The 27,327-nt window shown below is 43.2% G+C and overlaps 1 protein-coding gene across 9 annotated transcripts in view; it reads right to left on the bottom strand.

Moving 5' to 3' along the window:
- The window catches only part of PDE1C (phosphodiesterase 1C), a 592,240-nt gene that overhangs the window by 46,588 nt on the left and 518,325 nt on the right, over positions 1-27,327 (bottom strand). For all 9 annotated transcript variants that reach the window (XM_021079205.1, XM_021079206.1, XM_021079207.1 and 6 more), the window contains 5 exons: positions 24,250-24,331; positions 20,820-20,940; positions 18,640-18,815; positions 9,751-9,984; positions 2,594-2,671 (listed from right to left, as the gene is read on the bottom strand). In XM_021079205.1, coding sequence (XP_020934864.1) covers positions 2,594-2,671; positions 9,751-9,984; positions 18,640-18,815; positions 20,820-20,940; positions 24,250-24,331 — 691 coding nt within the window. The remainder of the gene's footprint in view (positions 1-2,593; positions 2,672-9,750; positions 9,985-18,639; positions 18,816-20,819; positions 20,941-24,249; positions 24,332-27,327) is intronic.

Genomic DNA, 27,327 nt, shown 5'->3' with positions numbered 1-27,327 from the left:
TCGGAAACCTAGGTCTTTTTATGTTAGTACATTTCTCCCTAAGAGTAAGCAAGGTATTTTCAAAGAGCATTCATTCTTTGAAGTCAGTTAGAAAATGAGGGCTGCAGGGTACCAAAGAGTACTTCAGTAGCCTGGCAGAGATAATGGATGACTGCAAGGTGCTCATTATGCCAGGATGTAATTTACCCTTTCAGCACGTGCTCCTTCCCTCTGTGTGTGCCTGAGCTCACTGGAGTGTGGGAATAACCAACTGGTCCTGTTTCCACTGGGGTTTTTTCGGAATGCACACAATGTTGAAACTTCAAAACACAGTGGGTTTGATCACACTGGGCACTGAGAGGGTGTGCTTGGATACGCCCTCTCAAAAACGAGAGCTGCTCCCCAGGGTTGTATTAAGGCGAGGAGCATTAAAAATAGTTAAACTGACTCCCCCTGGTCATCAGAGGTAATAAGAGCCATTAAAAAGAAATGTTCAAAATGTATCTGTTCCTAGTTTCTAAAATTCAGTATGTCTACTGATCTACGTATCACTTAAAATATTTTCCAAGGAGTTTTAATGAACAAAGGAGAAGAGGTGTGTGAGACTGATCAAATTATTTTTTACTCCAGACGACTAAAAAATAACTCTAGTCTTGATATGACTTGGGGCTCAGATAAAACAAAGTACTAAAGCCCAATGATCTAAAAGGTCTGAAGATCCTGAAGCAATGATAATGACTGATGTCATGTTAGCCCATCAATGAAATTAAAATATGAAGTTGTCCATGCCCTAACTTGCAAGTATATGGACACACCAGACCCCATCTGAAACAGTGGAAGGTTGGCGTTATGGAGGAAAGGGGGATAGGCAGAAAATGTCCCTTCTTTATTTACTGCATCCTGTTCACTGCCCTATGGGATCAAGAATTCTGGTCATTAAAGAATCAAGCTTTAACTTATTTGTACTCTAATATCACTTCGCCCTGCCAAAACCCACACAGTTTAATTATTTAAAATACTGTTAATAACTCAGCTAGAAAGGACACGGGTAAAACAAAAGGGCTTAATGAAGGTAACACAACTTAATCCATAATGCCCACACGAATGCTTTATAACTGATATTTGTAGCACAAAACGAAATGCTGTGAGAGTCAAGACCTCAGGTTAAAGATTTGGGAATTGGTTTATTCTGGGCTTTGATGCTGTAGGAATTCAGATGGGCCAGTCCCTGGATGGAGCATGGGTCAGGTGGCCAGAGGCTGGATTTATAACTGACATCCTTGTCCTCTACTGTACATATTCTGGTTTGTGCTACATTGACGTGGGTCTAATAATGTCGAGTACTTGAACAAACCTTGCCCATAACATAGTCTAAGAGACCATCATTCTCGATTCCATTTTATCTCCATGTACTTCACATCTTGTCACAACCATTCAAGGAGGGTATATATTAAGCAAGTGGTTTCCATGTGCATAAACAATTTGGTAAAAAATTGAACATGTCTGTTCCCCAGATATTATGTGATAAGACACCTGGAATTAATCATTTGAATAATTTTCAAGGAAAGAAGTGATTCCACGCATATGGGTAAAGAGCATATACAATGGCTTAGAGATGAGAGCTAAAGGAGATTCTTTCTTTTTAATAGATGTGTGAGGAGTTATTCTCAAATTTCTTCTTAGTCTTCAACCTGATTATCCAGCATTTGTTCTTCAAGGGCATTATAACCAAACTATTTAAAGAATAGCTAAGCATCCAATAAAATGTCTCCAGGGAGGTATGGTTCAAAAAGTCTGGGGCCACGACAAAAACCACTCCCTAGAAACTTTCATTTTCGGTTTAATATTAATATCATATGTATGGGGAATAACTAGGAATAAGCCCACAATTTAACCGAAACAGGAGGATTCTATAAAAGGTGAAAGGAGTTTTCTCAATCTGATGGTCCAAAGTTTGGAAGGTAATGGAATTTGAACTTTCAGATTTTAGAAAGAATGGAATGCCATTTATCAAAAGTAAAAGCAGTGCTCTTGAACCCATGACAATACAGGTTCATTCTAGCTGATCTGGGATTGTCATCCAAAGCTTGCCTTTAAAACCTGCTTTTGTTGACCCAACGACTTTCCACAGCTCTGTACGTTCTTCAGTATGTGGGCCTCCCAGCACAGGGACAGCACTCGCCAGATTTCTCTTCTTGTTTTTACTGACAGCAGTAACTCATTAAAGGTTAAAAAAAAAAAAAAAAGTGAAAACTGAAACCATGAAACATTTCCCATGTATGCTGCATAATTCACAAAGACTTATATTCCATGCCATCATAATCAGCACGCCCAGAATCAACTTTTCATAAAGTTTAAAATGAATAATGGCAAGGGGGAAAAGAAAGCGTATAGAATGCATTTGTGATGGAGAAAGTGTGGTGGAAAGAAAGAGATACGACGATGATTTGTAAATTATTGAGAATGGGGTAATATGCTCTTTAAATGAATGTTTTCTCAGGGTCTAATATAAGCCGATATTAACAACCACAATTTCAATTTCAGGTGTAATTCTAACAAGCTTGCATTAAACTGCACACTTTACGGAAAAATATAATGCGAGTTATGCTCTTACCATCTGCTTTCTTGGAATCATTTCCGACATTGGACTGATCCTTCTTGTCTGTCTTATTTTTACCTTCTTTCAAGTCACCTGAAAGTAATAAACATGACAAACGGTGTATGTATAAAGCTAAGAAAGAAGTTATAAGTATCTTTAAACCTGTCCAGGTGAAAAAAGAAAAAGAAAAAAAAAAGTGCAGGATAATTTTAGTGTAAATATCGGGAAATTGGATTAGGTCCTGGACATTGGATTATGATGCGGAAATTAAGACTGAAAGTTCATGTTAAACAGGACTGTACTTAAGTCAATGGTGTTTATTTTCCAAGGAAGGCAGTTCAGCTTTATTGCTCTGCTATGGAGTGAGGGAAAACCTAGGTTAATATAAATTCTATCAACGAAGAGCTACTACGTAACTTCTATGTGTTTTTCCTTATTTGCAAAATGGAGATAATAGTATTCTTCATAGGCATAATATGAGGAAAAATGCATTTAAGGTATTCAATGTGATATCTGGCACATCACTCAGTGATAGCTGCTATTCTCAAACAGAGCTGTAAATGGTACTTTAATTTAATTTTATTTTTTGACTTTTTGCCTTTTCTAGGGCTGCTCCCGTGGCATATGGAGGTTCCCAGGCTAGGGGTCGAATCAGAGCTATAGCCGCTGGCCTATACCAGAACCACGGCAACATGGGATCCGAGCCGCGTCTGCGACCTACACCACAGCTCACGGCAACGCTGGATCCTTAACCCACTGAGCAAGGCCAGGGATCGAACCCGCAACCTCATGGTTCCTAATCGGATTCGTTAGCCACTGAGCCATGACGGGAACTCCCTGTAAATGGTACTTTAATATCAACTCTTCAAAATATAATATGTAAAAGTTAAAAAACACTCAGCACACAAATGTAGAATGAACACATATCAAAAAGTTATTTAATTCATTTATGAGGGAACCAGGAAGACAGGAAGGATGGTTCCAAGAGCATTTGAGGAAATGGGTATTTCGAGGTATTTTTAGAAATATGTTAAAACAAGATTGCTGGGTTAGAGACAAAACTGGTTGTGTTCCACGGGGCAATAAAACCCTAACTGTTGGTGTTACCTCCTCCAAAAATCTACAAGTTAGCACATAATATCCCAGTACTGGGGCTTGGGTCAAATAGTAAATGACAAAGTTAAACACGGTCATGTTCTTCTAAAGCAGGGGGTCAGCAGATTATGGTCCTGGAGCCAATCTGACCTGTTCCTATTTTTGGAAACAATGTTTTCTTGGAATATAGGCACTCATTCATTTATATATCGCCTAAGACAATTACACGATCTTTAGGGGAGTTCCCGTCGTGGCTCAGTGGAAATGAATTCAGCTAGTATCCATGAGGATGGGGGTTCAATTCCTGGCCTCGCTCAGTGCCTCAATGATCCGGCGTCACCGTGAGCTGTGGTGTAGGTCGCAAACATGGCTTGGATCCCACGTTGCTGTGTCTGTCACGTAAGCTGGCAGTTGTAGCTCTGATTTGACCCCTAGCCTGGGAACTTCCATATGCCGCAAGTGCGGCCCTAAAAAACAAATAACAATAATAGTAGTAATAATAATCTTTAGGCAGGTCTGTTAGACAGTATGCCAGTGCGACACTGAAAGGACATGGCATCACCTCTCACAGATTTATTCTCAAGTTTTGGATATTTTTCTTACAAATCTTACTGATGACAGCTTTCTTTTTAGTGTGCATAAAATCAAGAACGGATTACTACTAAATTATGATATCATTAAAGCAAAAAGACCCTAATTATAATTGCAACTGGGAACAGGGGAGCAGAGCCCAAGGAGGAAGGGGTACGTTTGTACATTTATCCTTTCTTCTTTCTTTGTGCCAGGCAGTGTGCTAACTGCTTTGATTACATCATTAAATTCTTTTATTCTTTTTTTTTTTTGGCTGCACCTGCAGCATATGGAAGTTCCCAGGCCAGGGACTGAATCTGAGCCACGACTGTGACTTATGCTACAACTGTGGCAATGCCGGATACTTAACCCACTGCACCACAGCAGGAACTCCTCATTAAATTCTTACAGCAATCCCGTTTTGAAGGCTTTATTTTGAAAGCAGACAAATTCATCAAAGATTAATACACTAAGTGATCAGTATACTGAATAACAAAGTCACCATAGGATTGAGGATGTTTTCCAAGTTTGAGTTTTTCCTCGATTTCCCTGCAGACACTCTGTCACACCCTGGTCAGCCCTGCTGTGTTGAGAGCAGGGGGCTGCCTGCCTGCCTGTGTTTGACACACTCCCAGGCCCCATCCCTGCCCCACACTTTGCAAGTATCTCCCTCTGGCAGCAAAACTGCTTCTATTGGCTACTTTAGATCTGGTTTGCGCCACTAATTTGACAGTTTTTGAACAAATGACAGACTGATCTTTCTACAATGTGATTTTGCTTAAATAGTAAATAGACTTACAGAGAACTGATGTGAACTCCTATCCTCATCCCCCTTTTATGACTACAGAACCTAGAACGCAGACAATGCATCACACTATGCACAGGTGGTCTGACTTGGAGCCTAAGCTCTCAACGACTATGTTTTGCAACTTCCCTAAGAAGCTTAAGTTTTAGATTCCAGGCTTCCCATTATTGCTGCCTTTAAAAAAAATTTTTTTTAATTATTTTTGTCTTTTTAGAGCCATACCCACAGCATATGGAGGTTCCCAGGCTAAGGGGGTCAAATCAGAGTTGTAGCCCACTGGCCTACACCACAGCCACAGCAACACCAGATCCAAGCCATGTCTGCAACCTACCCACAGCTCACAGCCACACGGTATCCTTAGCCTGTGGTGTGAGGCCAGGGATCGAACCTGCGTCCTCATGGATACTAGTCAGATTTGTTTCCACCGAGCCATGACGGGAACTTCCTATGGATGCCATTTTTAAATGCCTTTGGCCTCCAGATTTCTAAAGAAAATAGTACCTAATTCAAGACCATTCTGGTTTGCAAGATATTCTACAGAAGTTAAAGTGGAATTGGATAAATTTAAGCTAAGTTAGGAGTCAATAAACTCTCCAAAGCACACAGTCATCACACTTTACTACCACCCATGGCCAAAAGAGATGGATTCCTTGGAGATCCCATAGAACAGTCCAAACGCTTGCTTTTCCTTGTTTAAAATTTCTGGATGCAGGAAATTACCTTGAGCCTTAGAGTCAAACTAATTCCCTGCAGAAAAGTGGTCTTTCTTTCCTAAATGAGCCTTCACACCCCTAATGCACAATACTTTAAGCTTTCCGGGTTGCCCTGAACTGGAGCTTTACCCACAGCTGCAGCAAGCCTGGGATGTCTTCCAGAAGTCAGCAGGAGCGGTCAGATGTGCCGGATGCTAGCCAGCAGCCCATGGCAGCCTGCCTTCTCCTTGATCAGGGCTGCGGAGGCTGAGAGGGAAGGTGCCTTGATGGACACCAAAGCTTAGGGGTTCCCATGACTCCTGATAAGGAACCAAACTTCTAGAACCCCACTTAGCCACTGTCCTTTAGCTTCATCCTGGAATTATCTTGGGTGGCCACAATGAAGGGTGCCGGGAAAGTGACACATGTTTCTTTGATGATGTTCTTTGAACAGAATCCATTAGGTAATTTCCCATGGGTTGAATATGGATTAACGGCAATGTGAGCTGTTATTCAATAAACGGGGAAACAAAAGAGCCTTTCTGCAGTTATAAATCATTTTAATTAGGCTGTGGTGGCACGGTCCTGAACCACCATTAGCTTTTCTTACTATTGCTCAAAATTGATTTCTTTTCCCACCTCTTATTTAATACTTCATTTTTAGCGGAGGTGGGGGGGGCTACTGCTTATGTTGGGAAAGAAACACAGTTGTGAATCAGCCCAGCCTAGCTGAAGACTCAGGTTCCTGTTTGTTTCTTTCAGGCTCTCCCTAATCATCTTCAGAATAAATTACTGCCACCTTTGCCCTGTCTAGGTATTTTTTTATACCCCTCTTGTAGAATGTATAACCTCCTTTGTAAATGGCATGTTCTATTCACTGGTTTATCTCCTTGACCGGATCAGGGGTTTTAGCAAACTCTGGCCCATGGACCAAAACTGGTCCACAAACTGAGAATGGTTTTTATAGTATTAAGTGGTTGAAAAAAGAGAAGCATATTTAATGACAAGGAAGTTTGAATTTTCATAAATAAAGTTTTATTGCCACACAGCCATGCTGGTTTGTTCACATGTTATCCGTGGCTGCTCTTGCCTAAAACGGGAGTGTTAAGTAGTTGCAACAGAGACCTATATGGCCACAATGACTAAAATATTTACTATCCGGTCCTTTACAGAGAAAGTGTGCCAACCACTGGAATAGACAGATTATAAGCTTCTTGCAGGCAGTAGCTGAGTCTCAATAGTCCTCTGGGTTCCTCTTCTCCCCCTTGGTACCCAACCTCGCAAACAGGGATGGGCTGGTTATGGAACACAGAATTCGGACTTACATATTCCTGAATTTGACCTGAAATCTCTACTTAATGGCTGCTTGATCTTAAGCAAGTATGTAACCTCTGAGCCTCAGTTTCCTCATCTGCAAAATGGAAATGACTGTACCTGCCTCATGCAGTTGTTAGGATTTTTTTTTTTTTTTTTTTGGTCCTTTCTAGGGCCACACCTGCAGCGTATGGAGGTTCCCAGGCTAGGGGTGTAATTGGAGCTATAGTCTCTGGCCTACCCCAGGGCCATAGCAACACAGGATCCGAGGCGTGTCTGTGACCTACATCACAGCTCACAGCAACGCCAGATCCTTAACCCACCGAGCGAGGCCAGGGATCAAACCTGCGACCTCATGGTACCTATTTGGATTCATTAACCACCAAGCCATGCTGGGAACTCTGGATTTTTAAATGACTTGATGTGTGTAAGATCCCACATACAACCTCTGGCACATATTCAGCCTTCAATAAACATCATAATGACTGTTTTTTATTCAGGGAAAGATATTTTAAACTCATTTCTTAAAAGAAATAAAAAAAAGTAGGAAAGAAACACATCTTGCTGTTTTCACAACCCTTGACATATTCCTCCCCTGGGAAGGAGAGACTCACCAGAGGAAGAGGTGAGTAGGCACAGCTTAGCCCCGCCACCCACAGCTTAGCGCCGGCACCCACTTCTCCAGCCCCCTTTGACGTGTATGTTCTAGGAGACACACAGCTTTTCTGCTATTCCAGAGACAGCCTGGGAGGGGGGGCGAGGCCTGAACCCGCCTGCTCTGTTGGTATGTGGCTGGCTCAGCTCAGGGCAGGGCAGGTGTGTGAAGAAGCCCCTGGGCTCAGCAGACCTCGTCTGTGATTTCCAGTTCAGCCCCAGTTGCGGTGGCGCTAATATTTTGATCACTTTCTGCTTTTGGTATCTTTCTCTCCGTTGTTCTCCCCTCGGGAGGAGCACAGAGGAGGGTTTTGCACTGTCCTCTGAAACTCCAACAGGTGTTTATAAATTCTTATTAAATTGAACATATTTTCTGGACTATGATGCACTTGAATCCAAAGCAAACTAGTTATGAGCTGGCTCCAGAACCTGGCTATTGGGGGGCTGGACAAATTGGATGATGGCTTTCCTTGCCTCTTGGGTGCTCGTGGGGCTTAACCTAGAGGAAATCATGCAAAGACCTTGGAACAAATACGAGCTAAAAGATAGGAGCTACTATCATTATTGCGTGTATTAAAACACTGTTTTCTGATTCTACATGTGCTATATGTTAATTGCAAAAAAAAATGATAATCAGAGAGTGTGGTGCTCAGCACTTTCTACGTATTTCTCATTTACTTGGGTGTATAGCATGACAGTGAAGACCGTGGCTCCGAGCAGCTCATCTGGACCTACAAGGCAGTTAGGAGAGTGAATATGGGAAGAGAGAATTTAAAACGGCATCTGATGTATAATGTACAGGGGCTAGCTGTTTTCTGTCGTCGTTATTGTTCGTTATCATTACTATCGGATGCTCACAAGTGGCTCATGCTATGAGCAGGTATTATTATGCACATTTTTCAGAGATAGTGGAAGGTTAAGTGACCTGACGGAGGCCAGTAAGAAATAAGAGGCACAGCTATGACTTGAATCCAGGTTTCTCTGACTGCCAAATTACCTTGCCACAACCTGGCACTTGAAAGGTTTGGTGTCTCTGAATTTCCTTGTTCTCCCCTAAACAGGGTAACTAATTCCATGCCCCTGTGCCTTGGCTCATCTTATTTTCTCTGGCTGAGAGGTCCCTGTATCCCCCCAAATTACAGCAACTAAAACCCAGCTCAGGGAGCTCCCTGGTGGTCTCATGGTTAAGACTTGGATTTTCACTGTTGTGGCCCAGGTTCAATTCCTGTTTTGGAGACTGAGATCCCACATCAAGCTACTGCACGTCGTAGCAAAGAAAAGAAAAGAGAAGAAAAAAAAAAAACCCAGCTCAGGCATCACCTCTTCTTGAAGATTTCTTTGGTATTTACTGTATCCTGCAATCCCCAGACCTAACAAAACCAGTCTCTTTTCTGCACATGTCTGTTGGGGACTTCTGAGCCACTACTGTCACTGGTTCAGGATAAATCCTGAGGCCATTAAATATAAGAAGTCATCCTGGGGCCAGCTCATTCCAGCTTGCCTAGAACTTCTCTGGTTTTAATACTGAAAGCCCTGAATCCCAGGAAACCCTTCAGTCCCAGGCAAACTGGGATGACTGGTCACCCTAAGGTACACACTTGTTCACCTACAGACGTATGGACCGATCCTAGGGAAGCAGACCCGAGGCACACATGAGCTCTAGCGCTGCTAGGGGGACGTTACGTACAGGAGACTGCTTTTCCATTCATCCATCCTGGCGCTAAGCACTCAGGAATGTGCTGGGATGGCTAATAGTCATTTCCCTGGTGGGTAGGCAGACACTGGCCAGAGTCTCCAGAACAGCTGGGAAAGGCCCCAAAGGTATAAATATCCCCAGAGAGAACAGGGCAGGCAAGCTTCTGGCTGCTTTGGATGGGATTCTAATGGCATCCACAGCCCAGGGAAGTGTGATGGGCGGCAGCCGGATGGTCAGGGCAGCCCTGCTTGGCGAGCTGTCCTCACAGGGGCAGTTCTTTGCCAGTTTCCATTCATCACGTCATTAACACCCGAAAACAGCCTTTAGGCAGCTCGATTCTACTCACCATTCTGTTGCTTTTCTCCTGCCGACTTCTCAGCTTTGGGATTTTTCCCATGAGGGTTGTCGCTTTTGTTTGTTCGGGTTCCATTGACGGGGTGAGTCTTCGCTTCCCCAGAAGCCTTTTTCTCAGCTTTGCCAGCTGCACCGTCTTCCGCCTGGCTCTTGGCTTCCATTTCCTTCTGCTTCTCCTCTGCGGCCAGGCGGGCCTTTTCTTCTGCTTCTTTCTTGGCTTTCTCCTCTGCAGCCAGGGCAAGGAAAGGAGCCAAAAAGAAAGAGGTCATGCCATTAAGAGGACTGTCTCCTTGAACAAAAACAAGAATTGGTATGGGGAACTGATACACCAAAAATAACCTAATGTGTTTACTGAGTGTTTGGGGCATAATTGTGGTTCATTCAAGCCAGATCGGATGTAGATTCAGGAAACCAATAAAATCGATTCACGGCAATGACATTTCTGAAAACAGTGGGTTGGAAAAAGGGGCAGGGACAAAGTAAGAATACAGATAATAATACTTAATAAACCACTGCAAGAACTGGCGTTGCTAATATTATCATCAATAAGTTCTCTTGAGTGTATCCTTTATGCCAGGTATTCTGCTATGTGCTTTTCAAGGGTGACTTCCTCTCAGTCTCAACCTCGTATAGTAGCTATTATTGGAACCCTATTTTACACATGTGGAATTGAGGTTCGGAGACATTACAAAACTCTCCCACAGCCTCAGTAAAAACTGAAGTTTCATCTACGTTTGCTTAGGATCTGGAGTTTAAGCATTAAAAAATTGATCACAAAATCAAAATAGAGGGAAAATAACCTCCACTAGAATAACCCAGTTTAGGGCTACTGTCTATGCATTTAAAAGTACAAAGAGGGTAATTAAGCCTCACGAAAAAATATGGTCTTCAAACTGACCAAAAGATGAGAGATGGCCTTTAGTTTGGCCAGGGACCCTGGTCTGGGTCTTTCCCTTGAATGAGAGGATGTCAGCCTTATCGCCAGTTTGGTTGACTGTGAAAGGGTCTGTCTCTGTGTTTAATCAAAACCATAGCATAGGAGTTCCCATCGTGGCCATGAGGATGCAGGTTCGATCCCTGGCCTCGCTCAGTGGGTTAAGGATCGGGTGTTGCCATGAGCTGTGGTGTAAGTCGCAGATGTGCCTTGGATCTGGCGTTGCTGTGGCTGTGGTGTAGGCCGGCAACTAGAGCTCCAATTCAACCCCTAGCCTGGGAACCTCCCTATGCAGCAGCTGCGACCCTAAAAAGACAAAAAAAAAAAAATAGTGTAACTGCCTATGTCCATGAAGGGGGGGGGAACCCCAAAAAAACTAATACAATCATTCAACTAATATTTATTGAACAGCTACAATGTCAAGGACCATTTCAGGCACTGGGCAGCATAGAGCAGCAAGCAAGAAGACTTATAGAGTAAAAAGGACCACAATTAAGCAAACAAATCACTAAGATAATTTCAAATGGTGAAAAGGGCTATTCAAAAAAAAATGTAGGGAAGAATAACATGGCTGAGCATGAGGGAAGGAGGGAGCCGTAGGGAAGGAGGTGGAGAAGGTGACATCTGACCAGTCCTGAATGATGAATTGCTGCCCACGCAATAATCACGAGAAAGAGCACTCTAGGCAGAAATTTGAAAACGTAAGACTGGAATGAGCTTGGTATGTTCAAGGGACAGTGAGTTGGCCGTACGGCTAAAGCAAGTTTAGTGAGGGGTTAGTGACAGATGACATGGTCAAAGGACCAAGGACACGCAGGGGTGGGAACATGCAGAGCCGTGGAGGCCATGAAGCGGAGCCGGGCGGTGGGAAGTACCACACGTGGAAGGCACCTAACAGAGACCAGTCCTCCCCCGGGGTCTGGAGGCTCACTTGCTTAGCAGCTAATTCACTCAAAAGGCCTTCCACCCTCCCCTAGGAAAAGCATTATCGCCTTCCTCCTCTAGCTGTGTTACAATATCCCACACCTCATCACCAGGGGTGCTCTTTATGTCCCTTAGTGAGCCTTGGCCCTGAAAGCAGGTGGCCTTCATAGATGACAAGTGTGTTTTTAATCTAATGGGCACCGGAGCAGTTATGCACGTGATCATGGTTCCCTGTGTTTCAGCTGCGAAGGCGCACAAAGCCCAGACCTGGTTCCAGGTTCCCGTGTTCACGGGGCTTTTCGGCATTACATTTTGTGAATGTCTGTGATCTCTGGCTTCATTTAACTCTTCCTGCCCTTCCACGTGCCTGGCTCAGATGTCCTCCTTAATATGCTGGGAAGTTTTCATTCATCCTTTCATTGATTCATCCATGCACCCAACCAAACCGATGGCCTGGCCTCACCCCAGACAAGTTAAATCAGACTCTGGAGGGACAAGGGCAAGAGTAGGATATTTTTAATGCTCTCCAGATGATTCTAACATGCAGTCTGGATTGACAAGCACTGATTAAATTTTAAATATTTGCCATTCAATATTTCATGACATTCTACTTCCCAACAGGATGTATTTATAATTTACGATAAAAAGGTAAGGAAATATCTCTTGACAAAAATCACATAATTATGTGCATATACAGTACAGTATGTCTTCCGACTTCTACTAAGGGGTACAACTAAAGAGGAAAAGAATGCCCTTACAGAAGAAGACAGTGAGATGGCATTCTCAGGAGGCTGCAGGCCCACAGAATCCTCCCCAGAACATTCGTCCAGACTTCCTCTCATCCTTCTATGAGTGCACTGAGGACAAAGGTCTAATGTCATCTCTATCACTGAATTTCCAGTGCTTGATCCAGCACCTGGCATCTAGCAGATGCTCGTGGGGTCTTTGTAGACTAAATGAAATGTATACGATGGGTGTGAGTCACCTTATCTACCAATGAACCTGACCTGGACCTATTCCATCATCAGCAACCCAGACCGGAATACAAGACAGGAAGTACACACACGATAAAGTCCTATCCTGAAAGAATCAGCCATTTGACCAATGTTAGTTTCCTTAACCACTAAAGCAGGTGCGTAAAAGAATGACTGTACTTACTACACAGCGACGGAAAGTGGGCCAAGGGGGGGGGGGAGAAAATTCATTCACACTCAGGTATCAGGTAAACCAATGTATATACTCCCCTCACAGGATTCCCACTGAATCTGTGGCAAACGTTCAACCTTCAGAATATCCCCAAGTTAAAAGCAATTTGGATGGAAGCTGAAGGTGTTAAATTCTGGTTTGCGACAGGAGCACAAAATATTATCTGAGCAAGAAAAATTCATTTGACAACTGAGTCAGACCAATTTTCTAGGAAAAAATCTGGCCAAAAAAAAAAAAAAAATCCCGGGAGGTGGGGGCACATTTCAGACACAAATCTGTTTGGGCTCAGTGACAACTGACAGCAGGCAATTAATGTTTAAATCAACGACTGGTAGCTCTTAGGACTTCACATTCAGATCCAGTATGATTCCTTTCCCTGCAGCAATTGTGTTCCAGTGAATGGTTCTGAAATGCCCTACAACCTGTCTTCTCCACTCCGGTTTCTTTCTCACCTCTCTGAAATATCTCAAATTAGTGTGATCAGCCCCCAGCACCAGTGCTCCTACTCTCGATAAGTACATAAAAACAAGCAAACACATAAATTCGAAAAATACACTGACAGGAAGTACATCTGTTCCACTGTAATCCAATCCCCTTGTATTTTCAGGGTGAAATTATTAATATACATAAAATCTTTCCTACTTTAACACAAAGCAGGAGGTAGAACAATTAATCTGTACATGATAACAGGTTCCAAAAATGACATATATGCAAAGAATTAACTTTTCAGGTTTCAGATTTAGCATCTGTGACACTCCTAGGCTCTAGACTAGCAGAAAGCAAACGTTTTAGTTTAATCCCGTTTCCTTCTGCTTTCCATTTCAGACTGTCTGTGGCAATGTGATCATTATAAAAACAGCCAAAATGGCCTAAAGCAAGCAGCTAAAGAGTTAAGGCAGAGCAGAGACCCTCATGGCCCATAAATTGCATTCCTCCTGAGAGCTGGTTCTATCCTATGCTGAATGTCTGTGCAGTCTTGGAGAAATGCATTGATTTCTTCATTTAATTTGCCTTTCTGAATAAATGAGGCTATAGGTTCTTGGTTTAAAATGGTATTGGGATAATTATTCCTTAGTATGATTTTCTGAAATGACTATTTCATCTACAAAAAGAGAGAGAAAGAAAAGGAGAGAAATTAACAAAACAACCAAAACGCTATATGAATTTTGTATAGTAGACTTTCGATTATGTACAAGAACGCAGAAAGGTACTTCTAGATAGTTAAGGACTCAGAAGATGTTCCCATCAGACCTTTCTACAAATTTTAGCCAAAGTGCTTCAGCTGACAGAAAAACCCAATCAATGTTAAAAACTCAGAATGAGGAAAATGCATTAATGATGTGCAGTAAAATTAGTAGATTATAGAGTTCCCTGGTGGCGTAGCCATTAAAGATCTGGCATTAACACTGCTATGGCTTGGGTTCAATCCCATGCTGCAGGCATGACCGAAAAATAACAAAACAAAATCCCCAAAATTCATAGTGTTAAATAAAAACCATTGTCAATATAAAACTTGATGTATACGTCAGAAACAATATTAAAGGATAAGTTAACTGCAAAGTAACAATTTACTTATAGTCTACCTAAGTTGAACCTCTCATACTATTTCAATAAAAACTGAGTGACAATAGAAAAAATTTTAAAAAATTCAATAAACTTCTCAGCATTTGAAAAGGAGTATCATAATATACTATTTCATATTTATATATATATAGGAAACGAATTCAATAAAAAAGATAAAGCTAATCTCTAGTAAAATAAAAACAGGATGTATTTTATTTTATTTTATTGTCTTTTTTTTTTGTCTTTTTAGCTATTTCTTGGGCCACTCCCGCGGCATATGGAGGTTCCCAGGCTAGGGGTCTAATCGGAGCTGTAGCCACCGGCCTACACCACAGCCACAGCAACGCGGGATCCGAGCCGCGTCTGCAACCTACACCACAGCTCACGGCAACGCCGGATCGTTAACCCACTGAGCAAGGGCAGTGACCAAACCTGCAACCTCATGGTTCCTAGTCGGATTCGTTAACCACTGCGCCACGACAGAAACTCCAAGGATGTATTTTAAAAGACCATAAACAAAGTTAAGAAGCATAAGACAAACTGACTAACTGGAAAAAAGTAAGGCAGAAACTGCAATACAATGTAGCCGATTTAAATCATACTTCCTAAGAATATTCAATATAAAAATAAAATCTTCAAAATAGATACAGAGACAGAAAATACCATATTACATATGATCCCTATTTAAGGGCAAATTTTTACCTATATAAATACACACAGCAAATGAAGTTAAAAAGAATTACATCAGAATTTCAACAATAGTTATACTTGGCTGGAAAATTTATAAGGGTTTTTATTTTCTTCTTTACATATTTTGTTTATATTTCAGCATTGCAATGTAAACACCTGTTATTTTTACACCAGAAAAAAACATGTTTAAAAAGTATTAAACACCAAATGGAAACTTATCAATACTGATTAGACTGGCAATGTTATACCTACACATCTTTGGGAATAATAATTTTCAGCTCTGAGAGCTGTAAAAAACATGGATTTAATTTTTCAAACAACTATGCATTCTGGCCTAGCTAGCTTTGTAAATCAAGTCGGTTAATTAAACCAAGATTTTTAGATCCAATTCCACTTCTGATCAATTTAATAACAACATATATTCAAGTACCCCACACAGGGCAGCCTTGGATGAAATCAGGGTTTTTCTGGCAAAAAAGAATAACGAAGAACTATGTCTAGATACTCATGTCGCAACAGAAGAAAGGGTGGGGGAAAAAACTGTAACTGCAATGTATACATCTAAGGATGACCTGACCCCCTTGCTGTACAGTGGGAAAATAAAAAAAAAAAAAAAAAAAAAAAAGAATAACGAGCACAATAGCCTGGGATGGTCTAGTACAAACCAGTCGCTGATGGGAAAATGATGTGGACTTAACACCAGTTAACCAGCCAACAGCAGCATTACTGGGAGGCTGACAGTGTTACAAGATGTTAACTATAGGTTGGCATTTTGACCTCCACCTTCTTAACGTTGCATTCAAACAAACCTCTAACTTTCTTTTCCAATGTTTGAAAAAAAACAACACCTACCACTTATCAGGCACTAACCACGTGCAGGCTCTCTTCTCAGTGTCTTACACATATAATTTCTGTTCTTTGCATCAACTCTGTGATGTCTATTATCATAGCGAATTTTCAAAGGGAATTTTCCCAAAGAATCTACCTGAATTTGCCAAAGCACACAGGGTGAGTAGGGATTCAGTTCTCCCTTTCCCCAAGGAACTTCTGCTTGGATAGCTAATCTATCCTCCTCCAAAAGAGACAAAACCCAAGGGCTGTGCCCTTTGTTTACACCCTCTCCCCTTGCTCCCCGTCTCCAAATACATCACCTCCTTCGGGGTACAACCTCAGGCAGCCCTTCAATTTTAGCTGAAAGATGTCTTTCCAAGCACCCCTATAAGCTTAGGAAGAGGTTAGCTTAAGCCTATCTCTAAAAACAAAAAACAAAAAATAAAAAGGAGTTGCCATTATGGCATAGCAGTAACAAACCAGACTAGTATCCATGAGGACAAGGGTTCGCTCCCTGGCCTCGCGCAGTGGGTTAAGGATCTGGCGTTGCCATGAGCTGTGGTGTAGGTCGCAGATATGGCTCGGATCCAGCGTTGCTATGGCTCTGGTGTAGGCCAGTGGCTACAGCTCCAATGTGATCCCTCGCTTGGGAACGTCCATATGCCATGGGTGCAGCCCGAAGAAGCCAAAAAAAAAGAAAAAAAAAAAAGCTATCTCTCTCAGCATATCTCACATATTTAAAAACTACTAGAGCTTATTTATCTGTCTTTTTTAAAGGGCCAGTTTTCCTCTGAAAAATAAATGGTCTAATGCTTCCCCAGAAGGGGGGAAGCGGAAGGTAATTTGAGTAAGCCAGATAATTGCAAACGAATTATTTTGAAGTACCTCTTTAAATTGCGTGCTGTCAGGAATTGGACTTTCAAGTGTAATGAGTGTAACTGATCATAAGAAAGTGCCTCTTTGAAAAGATGCATAGCTGCCATTGCTGCTTGCCTCGCCAGCCAACTGGGAGGACTGGATGTTTAAAGCATCTGCATAGACTGAGAGAGGCTACACCTAGAATATGGGAGAGACACGACTCCCTCCATAGTTCAGGATGCAACATCTGCCCCCGATGACAAGGGCCCAGGTATGTCTTAAAAGAGCCATAAATATAAACCCTTTGCCCCATTTGAAATGAGCAGCCACATGGACACAACACAGTGGTGGCCTCTGAATAACTCCAAAAGTGAGGTCTCGTCTCCCACACTAGAAGCTGCCGCCCCATGTATGAGGACTGAGACTGCCAGAATGTTCTGTGCCTGGCTACACCCACCCTTCTTCTCACTTCTGCAGACACTGGGTCGATAAAAGTGTGGGATGCTGCGGCAGGGGATAAAACGTTTCTTGTCTATTAGGAGCATCTGGGGCTCAGGGCTGATGGGTGCTGGTGACCTTCCATTCCTCCTTTGAAAGAAATCCTGTGTTAACGCCTCTCCACCCCCCACCCAAGACACTGTGAGCTTTGAGGACAAGGATGTCTATTATTCCCCTGTGAGTAACACTGAGTACAGGGCCTGGCCTACAGGAGGCACTCAAGAGATACTGGCAAAAACTGACTACTGTTGGAAGCTCCTCCCACAAAACCCACTGAGATGAGCCTCATCACTGAGCTGTAGGGCCACCCTGTAGGGCCACATCTGTGTCCCTCTCTGGAATCTGGCATCACAGCTTCCTAACACTTACCCAAGGTATGTGTTCCTACCTAGACTACAGAGTGAGCATGAGCTATGTACGACTCTTATGCATGTGCTCAATAAACACAAATACACATGTAAGCAAACGGATGCCAGCTTTCGAAGAACAAACCAGGAGTTCCCATCGTGGCTCAGTGGTTAACGAATCCGACTAGAAACCACGAGGTTGCGGGTTCGACCCCTGGCTTCACTCAGCGGGTTAAGGATCTGGCGTTGCCATGAGCTGTGGTGTAGGTCACAGACGAGGCTCGGATCCCGAGTTGCTGTGGCTCTGGCGTACGAAGGCCGGCGGCTACAGCTCTGAGTTGACCCCTAGCCTGGGAACCTCCATATGCCGCGGGAGTGGCCCTAAAAAAGGCAAAAAGACAAAAAAAAAAAAAAACAAAAAAAAAACCCAAAAGAACCACAAAGAACAAACCAATGTCAGTTTTTTGTTGTTGTTGCTGTTGTTTATAGTACCAAGAGTGATGACTTTCCTGTCTTTGAGTTTCTGTTTACCTGCAAGGTACCTTCATTTCAGAAGGTCGGCCTGAGTAAGGACGGAACGGAAACTGAGAACACAAAAGGAAGGTAAAAATGCACGTAAGGAAATTAAAGCTTCTTCTATCCCAAGATATTGACGGAGGTGGTCACTGGCCAGGCCTCACTAACATAAAAGCAGGAAGAAAGGCCTTAGAGCTGTGCCACCTGACATGAAATGAGAATGACAAGAGGGCCGAGGAGAAATCAAGAAATACAGCCCCCCTCCTCTACAGAGCCTTCATTTTGAGAGGAGTTTGGTCACAGAGCACCAAGGTCATGCGGCTGGAAGGCTTGGCGGTCGGCCTCCCTCTATCCTGCGTGGAGCGTCAGATATGATGAAGAGAAAAAGACAGTTGATCCTGACATGCAGCAATGCGAGTCTACATCCTGAGTTTGGGCTTCATTTGCAACATCTATCCACCAAAGTGGCAATGCCTTGCTTGGCGCGTGGGTCTGCATGGTGTGGACAGCTTACCTTTGGGCACCTTGGCCCTCCATCTCTCCCGATTGATGTGCACCACCTCAGTCCATGTGGCTTTAAAACTCTTGTAATCAACGGGGATGACGGAATTGTTGATTGGGGCACTTCCTTCTGAGCCAGAGCTCTTGACGGTTGATCGCTTGGCGTCTGACGAACTGATGTTGTTTAAACTAGAGGACAAAAAAAACAAAAACAAACAAACAAAAAAAACCACACCAAACGAGAGGGTTAGTGTTTGGAAAATGTGTGCTAATGCACATAGCTAAGAGAGGAGTGGTTAACACTCATCAAGTTACTGTTGTGAAATTCCTGGGGCCTGAGGTTTATAATTCCTGGTTTCCATATACAACAACTAGGACATTCTCCATCTTTGGCAGAAAAAAAAAATCAAGATTTTTAGCCTTCTGAGGATTAATATACCCCACAATCCCTGTATTTCAGATCTTATTTTTCCATCTGACTAGATTCCCCACATGTGAATTCTCTGTCTTTGACGCTTCGAAATGAACTCATTTGAACGTGACGTTTCCCTGGAGCCACAGTTCCACCTGTCTCCATACTGATCACTTTTCCAAGCTACCTGGCCACTTGGTCTTCTTATTCTCCAGCACCCCCCCCCACCGGCTCCCGTACTCAAGAGCCTCTGATTCAGGATCCCCAAGGCCAGAGCATGGTGATTCCTTATGTTCCTGGGGGAAGGTGGAGAGGCACAGGCAGCTTAGAGATTCTGGAAGAGCAGTCATGCATAGACCTTTTTATAAAAAATACACTATTAATTTAAGCTTTAAATATGGGCAACTTTAAGACATATAGAAGTACATATTATTATATAGACAGTGCCATCCTGCTGGAAAATGCTGAAGAATCACACTCTTTCAGGGGGCTAGAGCAGTAACTGACAAATGCAAACCCACTAAATGACAACCAAGGCTGACTGCACAGGCAGCACAGGGCTCCGGCCAGGGCCTGCAGGGGCAGGGGGTGTGTGCCTAGCAGTCTTGACTGCGTCCGTCCACCTTCCGCATCCCTGGGATCCCACTGTCCTAAGAGTCTTCCTGCCTTTCTTTCTCCTCTTTACTCCTCCTCTTGCTCCCTTCTTCTCTTTTTCTTCTCCGTTCCCTTTCTCTGCCTTCTGACAAAGTCCAAGTTTTGCATGGAAAGGAGTAGTACTAGTAGGAATACAAACTACTAATAAAGACTGCACACTAGCTTCATTGTAGTTGCTCTGCCTCTGTGCTGGACCCTGTTATAAGGACTTAATGTAATTAAATCATTCATTTAACCTGTAACCTACAAATACTATAATCCGCACTTCCTGGAGGTCCCGTCGTGGCGCAGTGGTTAACGAATCTGATTAGGAACCATGAGGTTGCAGGTTCGATTCCTGGCCTCGCTCAGAGGGTTAAGGATCTGGCATTGCCGTGAGCTGTGGTGTAGGTCGCAGATGCGGCTCGGATCCCGAGTTGCTGTGGCTGTGGTGTAGGCCGCTGGCTACAGCTCCGATTCGACCTCTAGCCTGGGAACCTCCATGTGCTGTGGGTGCGGCTCTAAAAAAAGACAACAACAACAAAAAAACCCATACTTCCTTAGATGGGGAAAGTGAGGCAACTGTTGGCATGATGGCATAGCTAACACGTAAGAGAGCCAGGGTGTTTAACCCAGCAAAGGATTCCAAAGGCTCTACTGTTCAACTGCTAATCAACATGCAGGATAATGATGTTGTGGCAGAAGGCAATTTAACATGCGTTTTTTTCCCCTTCTTCATTTTCTTCCGCAACCTAGAAATGAAAGTCAGCTTCACTTCTTGTGATAACTCTGATCAGTAGTACATTTTTTTTTTTTTTTTTTTGGTGTATGCAGAGCAAGGACTCTGAGGGTACAGCAGGTAACATCAGTGCCTGGTGCTGTTCTGAGCAAAGGTACCGAAAGAGCGGTGGGGCGCACTGGGAACCTGCTGGTCATGACCTGGACCTTGGTCGCCCCCTTACAGCCTAGCCTGGCAAGTACAGAGAGCCGGACGTCACCCCTCTGGGAAGGAGGAGGAGACAGACAGCTCTCAGGAGGACGTGGGAGGGTGAACATCATTATGAAGCACCACCCCCATCCCTTCCAAAAGGATTCTATCCACACAGACGAGCCACCCTGATCCCCAGCCTTTAAGTTTCAGCACTGACCTTGAACGCCTCTGTCCTGTCCCACCAGTTTGAGACGTTTCATCAATGAGTGGACTCACGATCTTTTCTGTCATGTCCGTGAGCACAGTGAAGGTGGGTTCCACGATGAAATCTATGAAACCTGAAGAGAAACAGCAAAGCTTCAGAGGAACTACATATGAACCTGGGCCTTTCTGTGTTGTCCCATGCAAACTGATGAGCTGTATCTTTCTTCTACACAAGAGCGCCAGATCAGATTAGGACGGAATCAGTTGGTCGTAATCATTTAACATATCTCTCGTTTTGCTCTCAGGAGTCTGTTCCATTTCTCCTCCATAACTTTCCTATGACTTTTTCAGTAGATAGTTCAATAAAGTGCTTAAAAAATGCAAATTCAAGATCCACTACGTAAAAAAATGCTGTCATAGGCATTGCATAAAAGACTGAGATGTGTCACACAGCCTGCCTGCTCTTGCAAGGTTTGTGGGAGAAATTACATGAGCACCAAAGCGGAGAGGGCCAAAGGAGAAGCCCAAATAAAGGTCTCTGGGAAGGTGCGGGACAGAGGGTATTTTCCCTCCAAGCAGCATTACGGAGGTTGTGATATGGGAGCTGTTACGGAGGTTGTGATATGGGAGCTGACCCTAAGGCTATTCATTCTAGGTGGAGGGTGGTGAAATCAGCACAATGACAAGGATGGAAAAAAGTGTGGGATGTGCCTGGGGAATAACTGGGGCTTAGGTATTCTTTTGGAATCAGAAAGGGAATGCCTGGGAAGGCAGGTCATTATCAGCTCACGGAGGGAGGTTCCTAAGTGTCCGACTAAAGGATTAGGATTTAGTCCTAAGCACTAGAACTCTCTTGCGATGCTTGGGCAGCATTGTCTTAAGATTTTTTAAAAGTTATTTGGGAAAATTGATCTGGCAAGATGGATGGGAAGGGAGAGAGCAACAGGGACTGAGGCTGGGAAAATCATTTCAGAAGCTGTTGCAACAGCTCAAAGGCAAGGTAAGGAAGGCTATGCCCTTTTAAGGCGGGAATGTGATGGAGGCGCAGAAAATGTACAGCAGGAGGTGGTCCTGCCTCTGGGTGGGATGTGTCAGAGAGCTCCAACAGGAAAGCAGAGAGAACAGGGACAATGGGGGAAAGTGTAGCTGGGGAGAAAGATGGTGGGATCCGTCTTAGAGCTGCTGTGCCAGATGGGAAGGCACAGGTTTGGAAACTGGGAGAGGGGTCAGATCTGGAACTGTGTCTTGAGACATCCCTTGCTGGGGAAATAGTTGACAATAGACTAGAGGGACTGTCTCACAGCTCAAACATACCCAAGTTGTCTGTGACACATCAGGAGAAAATACATGATCTGGAACTAATGGTGGTAACACATTACACAGACACATGAAAATTGCAAGTAAACAAAACACCAATCAAAGGGAATATGGTATTTGGAAATATATGCATGCCTATTTGGTTTTTACAATGACCAAGGTGGAAATGATACTGGCATTTAATGCCCGGCAGTGAAGGATGCTAAAAATCCTGTTAACGTCACTGGCAAAACAAGAAGCCTCCCAAATACCAATAGCATCTTGATAAGGAAACATTGAACTCCAGATTTCAATTTAGTTAATTGCACTATAATTTTAAGCTGAACCTGAAGTGTTTGATGACAGTATTTTCACCTTATTTTCCCACAAGTTAAATTCATTCAATACGTCCAGACCAAACTCACTCATCAGCTTTCCCTCAACCTTGTAAATGAGACCATGGTCCAACCACTTACTCAAGTTGCTGGCTTTACCTCTGCATTGCATTCAGCCCAATCCTTAATGTTCTATACGCTACCTCTCTCCTGGAAAGCCCCTGTACTATAGCTCGAATACTCAGCATCTCCTCCCTATAATGTTGCAGGAGGCACCACATCGTCTTCAGTCTTACTCCAAACCTTCCAATTAATCTTCCATGCTACTATGATAGAAATCTTTCTAAAGCAGATTGACATACTTTTTCTGTAAAGGGCCAGATGATAAATCTTTAGGTTTTGTAGCCACATCATATCCTTAATTCCTCTGTATTGCAGAGGCAGCCATAGACAATACACAAAGGAATGAGCTTAGCTGTGTTGTAAATAAAACTTTATTCACAAGACCAAGCGACAGGTCACATTTGACCCATAGGCTAGAGTTTGCTGGCTCTTAGTCTAAAACATCAATTCATATACAGTTTTCACCTTATTTTAAATTCTTTAGATATGCCTTCACTTCCTACTGAAAAGGATGAGCACATGTTATTCTTAATACAATATACACGTCTCCAAACATGTCCCTCACTGCATCCTTCTCCCTACCCACTGCCCAGCCAAATGAAACTGTTTTAATTAATTCCCTGACCATACTCTACTGTTGTGAATTTCTCTGTTTAGCATGTGCAGACATTGCCTGCAATGTCCTTCCACCTACCCCATCCAACTCTAACACGTATCACCATTTGCCTAGACACTGCCTACCTGTCTCCTAGGCCTCAGCTCAAATATTACCTCTAAACAAGTCTTTCCTGGTCTAATGGTTCACACACTGTTCTGCCCCTGCTTGTACCATGTACAATCTCTGTCGTAGCACTGTAACACTCTAATAGGTCTTGTTTTCGTAATAGCTTGCCCACCACCCCATACTGGTTCAATGTCGTTGGGAGCAGATACCAAGTATAATTTGCCTTTTAAAAAATAGCATCTGTTATAGTGCTTAGCAGTGCTCTACACCTAATAGGAACTCAATACATTATGCAAAATAAGCACATAAAATGCAAGTAGAAAGAAAACGAATAAATCTTTGTTAAACCGATTTTTTGAATGATTTCACACTTTTCCAAGGTGGAGATCACTGATGGACATTTAATTTATGTAGGGCACTGGTACCCTCTCTCATACGTGAGGAATTCTGTAATGCGTATACATTATGATTATTAGAAAAAGTTATCTTTACAAATAGGTTGCTAATTTTTTTTTAAAGGGAAGAAGGGAGGAAGGAAGGAAACATTTTAACAGAGCCATTCCTAGAAGTAGGGTCATCCAGGAAATGCCGCTGTCCTGGAAACAGGACTAGAGGAAGCAGCATTGAGGACACTTCCGGTATTGCACACAGAATGGAGAGGCTGCAATAGCATGGGCTTCCTGCCACTAAGTCTTGTCATTGCCTTAGTGTTGAGGTCCCGTTTTCCTCTGGCAGGGAATGATGGAGACAGCAGGTGCCACTGTCTAATCTCCCCAAGAACCAGCTATACTCCAGTGAGAAGGATGGGAGAGCTCTTCCATCAACCCAACCAGCGAAAGCCATGAGCAGAGCCCAGCAGACGAGAGCCAGGTTCCCAGCCAAAGAATCACTGCGAGCATTTGAGCTTACTTCCAGACACTCCCCTCTGGCATCTCTTTCCAACCAAAGGGTTGGCAAGCACGTACCTACTTGCGACTGGGCAACCATGGTCGACTTTCGGTCACACAGAGGAGAGAAAGGCAGCCCCAGCTCTGCTTCTCTATCACCCTAGAAAAAAGAGAGGTCACTGTAAATTAAGAACAGTAGGCTGAGCCACCAGATTTTATTTCACCACTCCAGCTGCCACAAAGACCACTGGTCTTTATTTTAATTATTACAATTACATTATGCAACAAGTCCTTATGGACGCTGCTCCTCTGCATAAAAGACACCAAGAGGCTGAAGCCCTCTGGGGCCCAATCATTCCATCCAACTGCAAAGGCGCATGCTGTTGTACAGAAAGCCTCATCAGGCAGCAATAGGTCCCCTGAGGAAAATAAGAAAAGCAATGCATCACACGGCCTAGACCAGCAATGTAGTCAGAATTCCTGTGTGTTTCTCAAGTTGTTCCGTGTGGCCTGTGGCCTTTCTTGAGCAGCCACCCCCTCCCAGCTATGGGCAGTGTCCAAGACACACATCCTCGCTGGACTGATTTGGAATCATTCTCCAAGTGCGATCTAAAACCACACACATTGGAGTAAGTGCTTTGTGGGTTTTCATGGCAGGGCTCAGTCCATAAATGGAAAGTGAACCAAAACAAAAGCAGAGTAAATAATTGCTATTTGTTATGAAGTTAGACAATAATAAAACATGATTCTCTGGCCAATACATTCTCAATTCCACCAAAAAGCAACACTAAAATAAGCAACTGCTATGGAAAGTCTAAATAATGATGGAGATGATTTTTAAAAACTGTTCTGGGGAGTTCCTGTCGTGGCTCAGTGGTTAAGGAATCTGACTAGGAACCACGAGGTTTCAGGTTCGAGCCCTGGCCTTGCTCAGTGGGTTAAGAATACGGTGTTGCCGTGAGCTGTGGTACAGGTTGCAGACACAGCTTGGATCCCGTGTTGCCATGGCTGTGGTGTAGGCCGGCGGCTAAGGCTCCGATTAGACCCCTAGCCTGGGAACCTCCATACGCCATGGGAGTGGCCCTAGAAATGGCAAAAAAAGACAAAAAAAATAAAAATAAAAATAAAAACCATTCTGAATCAGAGCTCAATACGTCAGTCACACATCCAGAGGAACGTGTGTCACCCTTCTTAGAGCCACAAAGTTGTGTGATTCTTTTTACTAGAAAAGTACCTGCTCAGGTTAATGGCTACAGACTTGGGTTTGAATCTGGCCTTGCTCCCACCACCTACGCAATCACAGGAAGTTTGTTGTCCTGCTCTACATTTCAACTGCATCATCTGCGAAATGTGGGATAATAATCCCTACCTTGTCGAGTTAACAATGAGGACTAAGTGAGAAAATGTATTTAATAGATAAAAAGAACAATTACTGTTTCCCAATAGATATTTCTAATATTTAAGTGAAGATCTGAGAAACATTCCTTGCATCAAATACACTCTGATTCTAATAAATGTCACCAATGAACTAACAGTAAATAAAGGATAATCACAACCTGATTTGACAACCAGGCCTACTTCAAAAACTGAATGTTTTTTCTTTCTAAGGCATGTTACCAAAGAGAAAGGATGTTAGGTTACACGCCCATTTAAGATCTACTGGATGGAGTTCCCATCATGGCTCAGTGGTTAACAAACCCGATTAGCATTCCTGAGGACTTGGGTTTGATCCCTAGTCTCGGTCAATGGGTTAAGGATCCAGCATTGCCATGAGCTGTGGTGTAGGTTGCAGATGTCGAATCCCACATTGCTATGGCTGTGGTGTAGGCTGGTAGCTTCAGCTCCCATTCGACCCCTAGCCTGGGAACCTCCATATGCTGTGGGTGCGGCCCTAAAAAGACAAAAAAAAAAAAAAAAAAAAAAAAAAAAGAAAAGATCTATTGGAAAGGAATGGGCTTCTGAGGAAGCTGAAAAGTGGGGGGTCACAATGGGCACTGGGGACCTCCAAGAGGCTCAGGGACAGACCTGCAGTGGCTTAGTTCCCTCTGTACCCCTTTCTCCATGAAATCCCATGGGACATACTGGCTCCTCTGCTTCCGAGTATGCCTTGCTGAGGGCTGCTCGCTTTCTCTCTCTGAAGAGCCATGATAAAAATAACTCAGTCCCAAGCTACTTCTACCTGGGCAGTATGAAGACGAGGAAGAGTATTTGTAACATAAATTGTAGTTGTGTAATGGTATAATGGACTAGCTCAGCGAACACAAAGAAAACTCTTACTCCCTGTAAAGTACGGATGCAAGCTGTTTGCTGGTGCATTTTAATGGGGGTGGTGTAGAAAAAGAGATCATGACAACTAACCATTTGACTATTAAGACACATGTGTTAATCTGGATTTTATTACTGAAAAAGTGCATGATATTAAGCAACGTCTTATCCCACCGACTTGCCCATGCCCACATCGACACATCACTTACACCTTTTGGATTTAATTAGTTACTACTGCTAACGACTAAAAGCCCATTTTATGTTATATTTTTTTCTTTTTACAGCCACACCTGCAGCATATGGAAGTTCCCAGGCTAGGGGTCAAATCAGAGCTGCAGATGCTGGCCTAAACCTCAACCACAGCAACACCAGATCCGAGCCACATCTATGACCTACACCACAGCTTGTAGCAAAGCTGGACCCTTAACACACTGAGTGAGGCCAGAGATTGAAACCAAATCCTCCTAGATACTATGTCAGGTTCTTAACCCACTGAGCCACAATGGGAACGTGAGCCTATTTTTAAAAAGTTGTCAATGAATTCCTTCTGGAAGACATATACATTTATAAAATGGAAAAAATATTCAGAAAGTAATATGGAAGAATATACTTCTACAGGTGAATCCAGCTTAAATGATAAATATTGTATGGCTCTATAACTCTGGCCCTTGTGGAATTATTCATATACTTTCCTCTTTATTAAAGAGATCAATATTTTCAAAAAAGGGCAAAAGGCTCAGCTGACACAAAGGATTTCTTTTAAAAAAACGAGCTCATTTTATTTCTTCCGGGACAGGAGAGAAAAATAAGAACTTATCACTCTTGTGGTAGGGGTTATAAAGTCATGCAGTGGATCTGCAAAGGGAACACAATGAATGTTTGTTGAATGAA

The sequence above is a fragment of the Sus scrofa genome, chromosome 18, assembly GCF_000003025.6.
Source record: "Sus scrofa isolate TJ Tabasco breed Duroc chromosome 18, Sscrofa11.1, whole genome shotgun sequence".
In the NCBI taxonomy this organism is placed as follows: Eukaryota; Metazoa; Chordata; class Mammalia; order Artiodactyla; family Suidae; genus Sus; species Sus scrofa.
Note: the sequence above shows the minus strand (reverse complement) of the source record. Positions and strands in the feature narration are given on the sequence as shown.